The following is a 13,009-nucleotide window of genomic DNA, read 5'->3' as shown; positions in this document are numbered from 1 at the left end:
TGTTATCCGATCTGTCCCAAGATACAATATGCATAACTAAGGACATAGGGCAACTCATATATGATATTTCAGAAAGATCCCTTCAGGTCTTTGTGAGAAATAGTGATAACAAACTTCAATTGTCAAAATCCAAGATGGCTGTTGTTTTCAGATTAGTCCCAAAATGGCTGCCTGTCGGCAATGTTGTCTTCAGATTGGTCCCAAAATGCAATATGCATAACTACGGACCAAGGGGAACCTACATATGAAATTTGAGAAAAATCCCCTTAGTACTTTCGGAGAAATAGCGATAACAAACTTCAATTGTCAAAATCAAAGATGGCTGCCTGTCGGCCATGCTTTGTTTTTTGTGATCGGTCCCAAAATGCGATATGCATAACTACAGACCAAGGGGAACCAGCATATGAAATTTGAGAAAGATCCCTTCAGGTCTTTCTCAGAAATAGCGATAACAAGAATTGTTTACGGACGGACGGACGGACAGAAGGAAGGCCAGACGGATACAAGGCGATTTGAATAGCCCACCATCTAGATCTGATGATGGTAGGCTAAAATTCCAAGGTGTCTGACTCTCGGCCATGTTTTCCTGATCAGTCTCGAATTGAATGAGCACAACTGAAACTAATAATTCTGTTACTTCTCCACAAATAGCAAAAGGATTGTTTATAGAGGGACAATGGACCACTGACAGTTCTGCCACTCCCAAGACAAAATCGAACATAACCACCTAAAACCCACTTAACAGGCACATGCATCTCGCATGCAAAGGTTGTCGCCTTTAAATCCCCTTCTGTAAATAGGATATTAAACAAATCAAAACCAAACCTTGAAAGAAGTCATGATTTTTAATGCCAGCATGGTACTAGCCCAATATTATGACCCTTCAGTGGCCTGTTTGGTTATTGAGAAGTTGTTTAAAAGGAAATGTGGACAACAGATATATAAGCACAAGACACTGCACCATGGCAGAATCTTGCATATCCCTTTCGGTCGATGAGCTTAAAATAGTTTTAAACCTCAAGGATTATGACTGAATATTCTTAACTTAACAATCATCTGCTGTAGGTGTATTAAAGTAACCAATACAATGAAAATCGACATAAAGATAAGTGAACATCAAAAATTGATTTAGTATGTTTTATTGTGTATAGACCAGTATCACTGTACCAGTAACCAGTCCGCCTACAATGATGCCCTAATACACACTACAAAGGCACAGCTAGCTTGTATCCGAGATTTTATCCTGGAACCATTGCTCACGTTATATATGTGTATGGCTCAGCATCTTTATTATACAAGTCTTCAAATTCAATTCATACTTTAATAGATTACCGAAACAAAATTCTTCATTTTTACTACATGAAATTACATCACGTATATATCCCAAGTACAATATCACAATAATTATAAAAATGCATTGTTACATATAGTATACTGATAGTGACTTAATACGCCAAAACATTGTGAATGAGACAAGTTCAATTGGCTATTCATCAGCTTATACAGTATCAGTACTGTTTACTAGTAATTAGAACCACCGATATCCCACATCTGAAATAAATGTCTGTTCTTTAAGTGAATACTTGAACTTGTAAACAAATATAAAAAAACATGTTACTCATGATCGATTGCCTCTTATGCAGATGATAAATTTAATGTTAACATGTCTTTATTGAAAATTAACAATTTTTGTACAAGAATTAACAAACAGATTAATGAACCATCATTTCAGACACTTAAAACATTTACATTAATTTTTCATATACTTGTGATGTGATATACAGCTGATAACCCTTAATCTTTCAGAATTTAGACTATGATATTCAGTCTCTAAAAACATTTCAACACTAAACAGAATAGCTTCCATTTTTTCATAGCAACTGGATGTTTGTTTGGTCTGGATTTAACTGGCAGTTGATAACTATGGTCACTTTGATCTGAACTACTGTACATATACCATATTAATTTATCACGATGTAAATTGTTTGTGTATTAGTAAGAATGTGAACAAATTAACTGACTCTGATGCAGTCTCATAAGGGAGATAATCCAAGACGGCATCAATGTATTTACTGATTTACTGATTCTAATATACAAGTGTGATCTTCAAGTTTTATTACTTGTCATCTTTCCTCTTACCAGTTGATTTGATATGTTGTATTGACAAAATATCACTATCATTTTTTATTCTTCTAATTAATAAAAAAGATTTAAAATGTACAGCTGGAGACCAAATGAAACATTGAAAATTAAATTAAGGAAATATACTAAAGTACTTTCTACAAATAAGGGGTAACAAACTTCAATTGTCATTTTTTTTTTATTAGTTTCAAAATCTAACATGCTAAATATGAGATCAAATGGAACCACCGAAATACGGGTATGTGATTTGAATAGCACAATACCTGATGACATTGTGCCAAAAACGTAGCTTCTGTTATAACAATGTGAAAATACATGGACAGGTACAAATCCTGTTACATAGGAGAAGCACAACATAACAAACATGGACAATACAAAACAGCTCATATAGACTCCAAGATTCTTTGACATCTAGCTATATGTAATTAGAAGCTTGGACCAAGGGATGTCTAGTAACATTATACCATCCATTCATTTTGAGTCTCGACTGTATATATTTGGATTACAAAAGGTAGGATATATATATCAGACATTTAATGCATATAAAGATCCTTTTTAATGAAACTGCCAATCCATTTCATCATGTTTATATATGTATATAGACTCCAAAAAGTAAATTACAGAAAGGATTAAATCAATTTCAGAAACCAACATTATTACATATATAATGTGAAATCTAGATTAGTGATGAGTTAAATGTAATTTGAATATCATGCAAAGTATATACATGTATAAATATATTAAGCAATGCTTAAAAAAATCTGAAAGTGCACTGCTCCTTCCTGAAACTGGTCGCCTGGAATACAAAGTCTCTTAATTTGATGAAAGCACTATGGGAATAATAACGCCCAAGTTATATACATATGTACAGTCCACAGGAATTATGTTTTTGCTTCATAATCTTTCTGTCACCTTAATCTTACTGTAAACTTTGTGTAAGTAAATGACATATACTTCTGATTAACACAATAACAAGCTTAAGATTCCCATGTCAGGTAACTAGTGATAGGCATATAATAGACAATTTACGCACAATAATATTAACAAAACTTTTTGCATATGTGACCATAATCAGAACAACAGAGGATTTTGCCTATACAATCACATATAAGCTAAACAATTTGATTTCAACAATTTCAATCAATTATGTCTGGATTTGATTAAATTTCATGAATCCAGTCATACAGTGTATACTCTCTGTATTAAGTCTCTACTCCTTTGTAAGGATCTTTTTTTTTTGATAAATTTAAATGATGCAGATCAGGTTATGAAATAAGGTACTTACTACAGAACTAGAAGCTCACCTGCAATTAGTGCCAGATGAGTGAATTACAGACATAATTTGAAAAGTACAAAACTAAAATTTTGTTATTTTGCAAGATTGCAAAATCAGGTACTAATGATATGGCTTAAATGGAAATCTTAATTCACAACATGTATACAGTCTTAACCTAACAATTTCTAAAACAAATTCAAGGTCTCGTTAATGCTTTTAAAAAATTCATTGGCTTAACAGACCAATTCAGTTTTATATTTGTCTCCTTATTTTTGCAATGGCCAATGGACTTCTTGCTCACATGATTAAAATTTTAGTTAATTACTACAGAAACTACAATTAAAACATAAAATAGTCCCGTTCATATAAGTTTTTCTTTCCAAACATACAAGGATTTCAACTTTGAGCAAACTTAACTATATATTACATGGTAATATTACAATGATAGTAAAACACTATGGCACAAACAAGTTGTAAAAGTTCAGTTCAAATAAAATTTGCGGATGTCTTATATAATCATATAAGATGTATTTAGAGTCCATTGACAATGAACAAGATTTTCTATTCTGTCCAAACAAGCTTGCTCTATGTTATAACATAACTTAATATTTTGTCTGAACATGTCTTCTCTACGACAGATTTATCAGATCATTCTATTCTGTCAGACAATGCTTGCTCAATGTTGTAATACAATTTACTATACTCAACAAGAAGCTTCTATCTTTGGAGTGAACATGCCTGCTCCATGTTCCACCAATATCTCCTGTAAGTATATATTCTTGCTCCGTCCTGAATTGTGATGCTAACAGTTTCCAGAACTAGCTCTTTGTTCCAATGGAGAGTATTTCCTGTGACCTCCTCCAGCCAGTAGAATTTGTACTATGTACATTGTTCCACACTTCCTAGAGTCTGTCATTAATTACTAGACATCCAGCGAGTTCTTGAACATGAGAATGCTGTTAAAGATTTTTAGAGCTGGACCCAATTTCACATTCATGATCTTAACAATGTCTGTCTGTGTTATCAACATGAATGCTTCTCCATCAATTTGCTGTAAGATAAAGCAGTAAAAGTTAGTCTTTGGTTTAAAAGTGATACCCACTAAAGAAAAGATAATTTCCTAATGTAAATGAACAAATTAAGTTAGAATTATTTAATATACCTAATTAAATCTTACTTAATGCTGGGTCACAAAAAATTTGCCATTACATAAAATAGATCCCTGTCCGATCTAAATTAGTAGTTATCAAGATAACATGCAAATGAGGCTCCCGTATAAGGCTCCTGTATCCCATAATGCAATGCATAAACTGACAGTCTGATCGTAATGTAAACATATATAGTTGGACAAAAATATGTTTGAAAGACAACAGCAAGAGTCTGCAAAAAAAAAAAAGTGAATACTGACACAGACAGGAACCAAAGATGTCATTGAGATGAAAGTTCAATCACTGGAATGTCATCAAAGATGAAAAAGAGAGGACTTCCTCCTACTTTATACAATTCTTGGTACAGATTTAGATGAACTGTTATATTTGGTATGCCTTGATTGATGTTGGCCAGTTTCCTTGAACCTGGACTATCAACTTTTTCATCTCAATGCTAAGTAATAACTAAATGAAAGATCATTAAATTTTATTTCAATCTAAATAAAACATTTGATCTTTTATAAAACCGTTGTTGAGATATAAAATTCATAAGTTCATTTACTTCAGTCGGCCAGGAACCAGGTGCTATGTGCTATGTACACATATTGACCCAAACTGATGTTATAGACCAACTTGCTTTACCTAGACCAGGCTATTTTTAGTATTTTCCTATCAAGCTGAACATCAGAATGTCTAATAAAGTAAGTGAAAGTAGGATTGGACTTCTGAAGGCATGTGGGAGATGAGTACCTTTAACATCAGTAAGATTTGCAAATGATTTAAAATAATCTCTTGATAATATTATATTTTTAAAAGGTTTCAGATGAGCGAAATTATGTAATTAAAGAAAAACTTTCAACTGAATTGATAATATCAAGCTATTAAATATAACAAGAGATCCCAGAGGGATCTTGGCGCCCACCATTGAATGATCTTTATAGGTTCCATGTCAGATTGATCTTTTCTCTACTTTTCCCGTCCTCTAAGTCTTATATTACTAATCTGTGTAAATTCAGAAACAGCCCTCTAGTACTTTTCAAACAAGGGGAACCTATATATAAAATTTAAGATTTAGCGATAATGGCTGTCTGTCGGCCATGTTGTTTTCCGATTGGTCCCAAAATGCAATACCAGGGACCAAGGGGAACCTACATATGAAATTTGAGAAAAATCCCTTCAGTACCTTCTGTACAATAGCGATAACAAACTTCAATTTTCAAAATACAAGATGGCTGCCTGTCAGCCAGGTTGTTTTCTGACTGGTCTCAAAATCCAATATGCATAACTAGGCACAGAGGGCAACCTACAAATGAAATTCAGAAAGATCCTTTCAGCAATTTCTGATAAATAGCGATAACAATCTTCAATTGTCAAAATCCAAGATGGCTGCCTGTCGGCCATGTTGTTTTTCGATTGGTCTCAAAATGCAATATGCATAACTACGCACTGAGGGAAACCTACATATGAAATTTGAGAAAGATCCCTTCAGTACTTTCTGAGAAATAGCGATAACAAACTTCAATTGTCAAAATCCAAGATGGCTGCCTGTCGGCCATGTTGTTTTCAGATTAGTCTCAAAATGCAATATGCATAACTACGCACTGAGGGAAACCTACATATGAAATTTCAGAAAGATCCCTTCATAAGTTTCTGAGAAATAGCGATAACAAACTTCAATTGTCAAAATCCAAGATGGCTGCCTGTCGGCCATGTTGTTTTCCAATTGGTCTCAAAATGCAATATGCCTAACTAGGCACCAAGAGGAACTTTTATATGAAATTTGAGAAAGATCCCTTCAGTGCTTTCTCAGAAATAGCGATAACAAACTTCAATTGTCAAAATCCAAGATGGCTGCCTGTCGGCCATGTTGTTTTCAAATTGGTCTCAAAATGCAATATGCATAACTAGGCACCAAGGGGAACCTACATATGAAATTTGAGAAAGATCCCCTCAATAGTTTCTGAGAAATAGCGATAACAAACTTCAATTGTCAAAATCCAAGATGGCTGCCTGTGGGCCATGTTGTTTTCAGATTGGTCTCAAAATGCAATATGCATAACAAGGCACCGAGGGAAACCTACATATGAAATTTCAGAAAGATCCCTTCATAAGTTTCTGAGAAATAGCGATAACAAACTTCAATTGTCAAAATCCAAGATGGCTGCCTGTCGGCCATGTTGTTTTCAGATTGGTCTCAAAATGCAATATGCATAACTAAGCACCAAGGGGAACCTACATATGAAATTTCAGAAAGATCCCCTCAATAGTTTCTGAGAAATAGCGATAACAAACTTCAATTGTCAAAATCCAAGATGGCTGCCTGTCGGCCATGTTGTTTTCAGATTGGTCTCAAAATGCAATATGCATAACTAGGCACCAAGGGGAACCTACATATGAAATTTCAGAAAGATCCCCTCAATAGTTTCTGAGAAATAGCGATAACAAACTTCAATTGTCAAAATCCAAGATGGCTGCCTGTCGGCCATGTTGTTTTCAGATTAGTCTCAAAATGCAATATGCATAACTAGGCACTGAGGGAAACCTACATATGAAATTTCAGAAAGATCCCTTCAATAAGTTTTCTGAGAAATAGCGCTAACAAACTTCAATTGTCAAAATCCAAGATGGCTGCCTGTCGGCCATGTTGTTTTCAGATTGGTCTCAAAATGCAATATGCATAACTAGGCACCAAGGGAACTTACATATGAAATTTCAGAAGAACCCCTCAATAGTTTCTGAGAAATAGCGATAACAAACTTCAATTGTCAAAATCCAAGATGGCTGCCTGTCGGCCATGTTGTTTTCAGATTGGTCTCAAAATGCAATATGCATAACTATGCACCAAGGGGAACCTACATATGAAATTTCAGAAAGATCCCTTCATAAGTTTCTGAGAAATAGCGATAACAAACTTCAATTGTCAAAATCCAAGATGGCTGCCTGTCGGCCATGTTGTTTTCCGATTGGTCTCAAAATGCAATATGCATAACTAAGCACTGAGGGAACCTACATATGAAATTTCAGAAAGATCCCTTCATTAGTTTCTGAGAAATAGCGATAACAAACTTCAATTGTCAAAATCCAAGATGGCTGCCTGTCGGCCATGTTGTTTCCCAATTGGTCTCAAAATGCAATATGCATAACTAAGCACCAAGGGGAACCTACATATGAAATTTCAGAAAGATCCCTTCAGTACTTTCTGAGAAATAGCGATAACAAACTTCAATTGTCAAAATCCAAGATGGCTGCCTGTCGGCCATGTTGTTTTCCGATTGGTCTCAAAATGCAATATGCATAACTAGGCACTGAGGGGAACCTACATATGAAATTTCAGAAAGATCCCTTCATTAGTTTCTGAGAAATAGCGATAACAAACTTCAATTGTCAAAATCCAAGATGGCTGCCTGTCGGCCATGTTGTTTTCCAATTGGTCTCAAAATGCAATATGCATAACTAGGCACCAAGGGGAACCTACATATGAAATTTCAGAAAGATCCCTTCAGTACTTTCTGAGAAATAGCGATAACAAACTTCAATTGTCAAAATCCAAGATGGCTGCCTGTCGGCCATGTTGTTTTCCGATTAGTCTCAAAATTCAATATGCATAACTAGGCACTGAGGGGGACCTACATATAAAATTTCAGAAAGATCCCCTTATTAGTTTCTGAGAAATAGCGATAACAAACTTCAATTGTCAAAATCCAAGATGGCTGCCTGTCGGCCATGTTGTTTTCAGATTGGTCTCAAAATGCAATATGCATAACTAGGCACCAAGGGGAACCTACATATGAAATTTCAGAAAGATCCCCTCAATAGTTTCTGAGAAATAGCGATAACAAACTTCAATTGACAAAATCCAAGATGGCTGCCTGTCGGCCATGTTGTTTTCAGATTGGTCTCAAAATGCAATATGCATAACTAGGCACCAAGGGGAACCTACATATGAAATTTCAGAAAGATCCCCTCAACAGTTTCTGAGAAATAGCGATAACAAACTTCAATTGTCAAAATCCAAGATGGCTGCCTGTGGGCCATGTTGTTTTCAGATTGGTCTCAAAATGCAATATGCATAACTAGGCACCAAGGGGAACCTAAAAATGAAATTTGAGAAAGATCCCTTCAGTACTTTCTGAGAAATAGCGATAACAAGAATTGTTTACGGACGGACCACGGACCACGGACGCAGGGCGATTTGAATAGCCCACCATCTGATGATGGTGGGCTAAAAAGGAGAAATGCATGTTATTTTCATAAGTTTGCGCCTACCTCATCCTTAAAAGCCTTGGCATGCTCCTCACAGCCCGGAAGTGAACGGACAAACTGTGAAACCTGGTCCACGTTCCAGTTAGACACCTCTGAGCCCTTCATCTTGTCAACTCCGGGCAGAAGCTTTGAATGTTGCTCCCAACACAGGGGTAAGTCCTTGTTGGGATTTGGCACCATGGATGACATGAATACTGACTGGTGGATCCCATTGTGTAGGTTATTTGTGTTCTTGGATTCCGAAGTCGCTGTATAAATATATAATTCATATGTTCAGAAGATCATTTCAACACTAGGAAATGACAAATGATATAAATATATCTTCAAAAATGTACGACCTATTGAGAGTTAAATTGTGCTTAACTGCATACCGAGACATTCTGTTTACCTTCTGGTCCACAGTATTAATCTCACCAATATAAGTGATCTATGATCTTTGATATCAATATAAATTTGTAGAAGATGATCATAATACATACCTTTACTCTCCTTTTCTCTCTCTCGTGACACTTTGTGTGGTCCTCGGTCACCCATGTTCAGGTAATAGCTCCTGTGTAGGTAAATTTAAAGTAATCGAAACCCATTGGCCATAACGGTCACCAGAATTATAAAATAAATTTCAGTCAATTAGACCCATTTTGACCCTGTCCATCAGCTGCTGATGGGGATCAGTCAGGGCAAATATGTGCATACCATCCAACTGCAATCCCATACTTATAATTCTAATTTTTATCATTTCCAATGGCAACTCAACAAATGATGCTCAAAAATGTGATTTCCCCTACATAAACTATGGGAAAGTTTACCCCCTCCCATGTGGGTAACATGACATTCATGGGTCATGAAATTCACAATTTGGTAAAGCAACTTAGGGCCCTTCAATCTATGAAGAGTATTTGATTCTACCTTATTTGGGTCTTGAGAAGAAGATTGTTTTTGCCCAGTTCATTACGCTCCTGGGGGTTGAGGACCATATAATTCACAATTTCAGTGGACATTTTGCCAAAATTTCATTGAAACTGGTTCAGGGGTTTCTGAGAAGAAGCCAAAAATGTAAATTGTTTACAGATGGACAATGTACGATGACGGACTAGAGTAAATTACAAGAGATCCCAGAGGGATCTTGGCGCCCACCATTGAATGATCTTCATAGGTTCCATGTCAGATTGATCTTTTCTCTACTTTTCCCTTCATTTTACTAATCTGTGCAAATTGAGACATCCATCCAGTACTTTTCAAACAAGGGAATCCTAGCTATATAAGAAATCTGAGATTAAATGATAATGGCTGTTTGTTTGCCAGGTTGTTTTCAGGACAGACTGGTCCAAAAATGCAATACAAGGGACCAAGGGGAACCTACTTATGAAATTTGAGAAAGATCCATTCAGTACTTTGAGAAATAGAGATAACAAACTTCAATTGTCAAAATTCAAGATGGCGGTCTGTCGGCCATATTGTTTTCCAATTGATCTCAAAATACAATAAGCATAATGAGGCACCAAGGGGAACCTCAAAATGAAATTTGAGAAAGATCCCTTCAGTATTTTCTCAGAAATAGCGATAACAAACTTCAATTGTCAAAATCCAAGATGGCTGCCTGTCGGTCATGTTATTTTCAGATTGGTCTCAAAATGCAATATGCATAACTAGGCACCAAGGGAAACTTACATATGAAGTTTCAGAAAGATCCATTAAGTACTTTCTCAGAAATAGTGATAACAAACTTCAATTGTCAAAATCCAAGATGGCTGCCTGTCGGCCATGTTGTTTTCAGATTGGTCTCAAAATGCAATATGCATAACTAGGCACCAAGGGAAACTTACATATGAAGTTTCAGAAAGATCCATTAAGTACTTTCTCAGAAATAGTGATAACAAACTTCAATTGTCAAAATCCAAGATGGCTGCCTGTCCGCCATGTTTTTTTCAGTTTGGTCTCAAAACGCAATATGCATAACAAGGCACCAAGGGAAACCTACATATGAAATTTCAGAAAGATCCATTCAGTACTTTCTTAGAAATAGCGATAACAAACTTCAATTGTCAAAATCCAAGATGGCTGCCTGTCGGCCATGTTGTTTTCAGATTGGTCTCAAAACGCAATATGCATAACTAGGCACCAAGGGAAACCTACATATGAAATTTAAGAAAGATCCATTCAGTACTTTCTCAGAAATAGCGATGACAAACTTCAATTGTCAAAATCCAAGATGGCTGCCTGTCGGCCATGTTGTTTTCCAATTGGTCTTAAATCGCAATATGCATAACTAGGCACCAAGGGGAACCTACATATGAAATTTGAGAAAGATCCCTTCAGTACTTTCTTAGAAATAGCGATAACAAACTTCAATTGTCAAAATCCAAGATGGCTGCCTGTCGGCCATGTTGTTTTCAGATTGGTCTCAAAACGCAATATGCATAACTAGGCACCAAGGGGAACCTGCATATGAAATTTGAGAAAGATCCCTTCAGTACTTTCTCAGAAATAGCGATAACAAACTTCAATTGTCAAAATCCAAGATGGCTGCCTGTCGGCCATGTTGTTTTCAGATTGGTCTCAAAACGCAATATGCATAACTAGGCACCAAGGGAAACCTACATATGAAATTTAAGAAAGATCCATTCAGTACTTTCTCAGAAATAGCGATAACAAACTTCAATTGTCAAAATCCAAGATGGCTGCCTGTCGGCCATGTTGTTTTCCAATTGGTCTTAAATCGCAATATGCATAACTAGGCACCAAGGGGAACCTGCATATGAAATTTGAGAAAGATCCCTTCAGTACTTTCTTAGAAATAGCGATAACAAACTTCAATTGTCAAAATCCAAGATGGCTGCCTGTCGGCCATGTTGTTTTCAGATTGGTCTCAAAACGCAATATGCATAACTAGGCACCAAGGGGAACCTACATATGAAATTTGAGAAAGATCCCTTCAGTACTTTCTGAGAAATAGCGATAACAAGAATTGTTTACGGACAGAGGGACGGACGGACGGAGGGACGGACGGACGGAGGGACGGACGGACGACGGACCACGGACGCAGGGCGATTTGAACAGCCCACCATCTGATGATGGTGGGCTAAAAATAGGTCATTTTTTTAAATTGTATCTCCTATACAGAGAAATACTCACTGTGTTCATAACATCCCTCTTAACACCATTTGAACATAATTAATCGGTTAACAATCCAATTAAATGTTTAATGGAAGTTCCTCCATAATAATCTGAATTACAGATAACTACATTTTTGTATTTCCCAGCACTAGAGTAAGATCTAACCTTGGTTTTCGGCCTCTCCCAGATTTGACCTTGACCTTGCCAGTATCACCATTTGTCATATGCTGAGGTTTATTCTGCATCTGCATCATCATAATGTTTTTCTCAGAAAGAGGACAGCCAGAGACTTTATGGTGCATGGTGAACTTTCCAGTGATATGCCCTTGTCCATCACAGCCAGGCGTTGGACATTTCCTAGGGGTTACAATATTATGTTAGCAACCAATCAGCCAGTTATTTCAGCTGGATATGGTAAAATTATAGCTGCAACAATTATCTATCCTAATGCTGACATTGCTAATTGGTAGATATAATCAGCTCCTTATTTTTAATTCATTAATATCAGAACAAAAAGAAATTCAGTCTAGATTTGAAATATCTGGACTTGGACTTTATTCACTTGTATATAAACAAACTTTTTATTTTAGTTTTTCTTGACCAGCCAGTAAATATAATATATAGTGATAGCAATATTACTTCAATTCTGGTGAGGAAGGGTATTCCATGCTTCTCTGAGGTTTGAAGGTGGGCGTTCCAGGAGGTGAAGGAGCAGGTGTTTGATTCACCTCCTCTGCTCGAGTTGACCCCAATCTGTCTTGAAGAGCTGTCTCCTTGTTAATGTTGGAGCTAGAATATGGACAGCCAAAAGCACTGAAAAAGAAAATCAGAACCTTTCCCACAAAATGTTCTCAAAAGAGCGCTGGTAGCTTAGTGTAAAATAAATTTCTGAAGTACATGATTGAAAAATATTACCAAGTGTTCTTAAAAAGGAATTTTATAACAACATCTCTGATAAAGAATAATAAGACCAACTGAAAACAAGAATAGGTCATTCTTTAGTATTTCACAAAATACAAAATATTTATACTCTATGCTTTTACCACCAACCAAAATGTGAGCTCAT

General features: G+C 36.1%; 1 protein-coding gene across 3 annotated transcripts in view; it reads right to left on the bottom strand.

Annotated features, from left to right (window-relative positions):
• Positions 1 to 1,123: 1,123 nt before the first annotated feature.
• The window catches only part of LOC117325540 (lethal(3)malignant brain tumor-like protein 3), a 39,013-nt gene continuing 27,127 nt past the window's right edge, over positions 1,124 to 13,009 (bottom strand). For all 3 annotated transcript variants that reach the window (XM_033881840.1, XM_033881841.1, XM_033881842.1), the window contains exons 15-19: positions 12,583 to 12,756; positions 12,109 to 12,300; positions 9,309 to 9,379; positions 8,833 to 9,077; positions 1,124 to 4,469 (exon numbers count right to left, since the gene is read on the bottom strand). In XM_033881840.1, coding sequence (XP_033737731.1) covers positions 4,341 to 4,469; positions 8,833 to 9,077; positions 9,309 to 9,379; positions 12,109 to 12,300; positions 12,583 to 12,756 — 811 coding nt within the window. In that variant the 3' untranslated portion in view covers positions 1,124 to 4,340. The remainder of the gene's footprint in view (positions 4,470 to 8,832; positions 9,078 to 9,308; positions 9,380 to 12,108; positions 12,301 to 12,582; positions 12,757 to 13,009) is intronic.

This window comes from Pecten maximus, chromosome 4 (assembly GCF_902652985.1).
Source record: "Pecten maximus chromosome 4, xPecMax1.1, whole genome shotgun sequence".
In the NCBI taxonomy this organism is placed as follows: Eukaryota; Metazoa; Mollusca; class Bivalvia; order Pectinida; family Pectinidae; genus Pecten; species Pecten maximus.
This window is presented reverse-complemented; position numbering and strand designations above follow the sequence as displayed.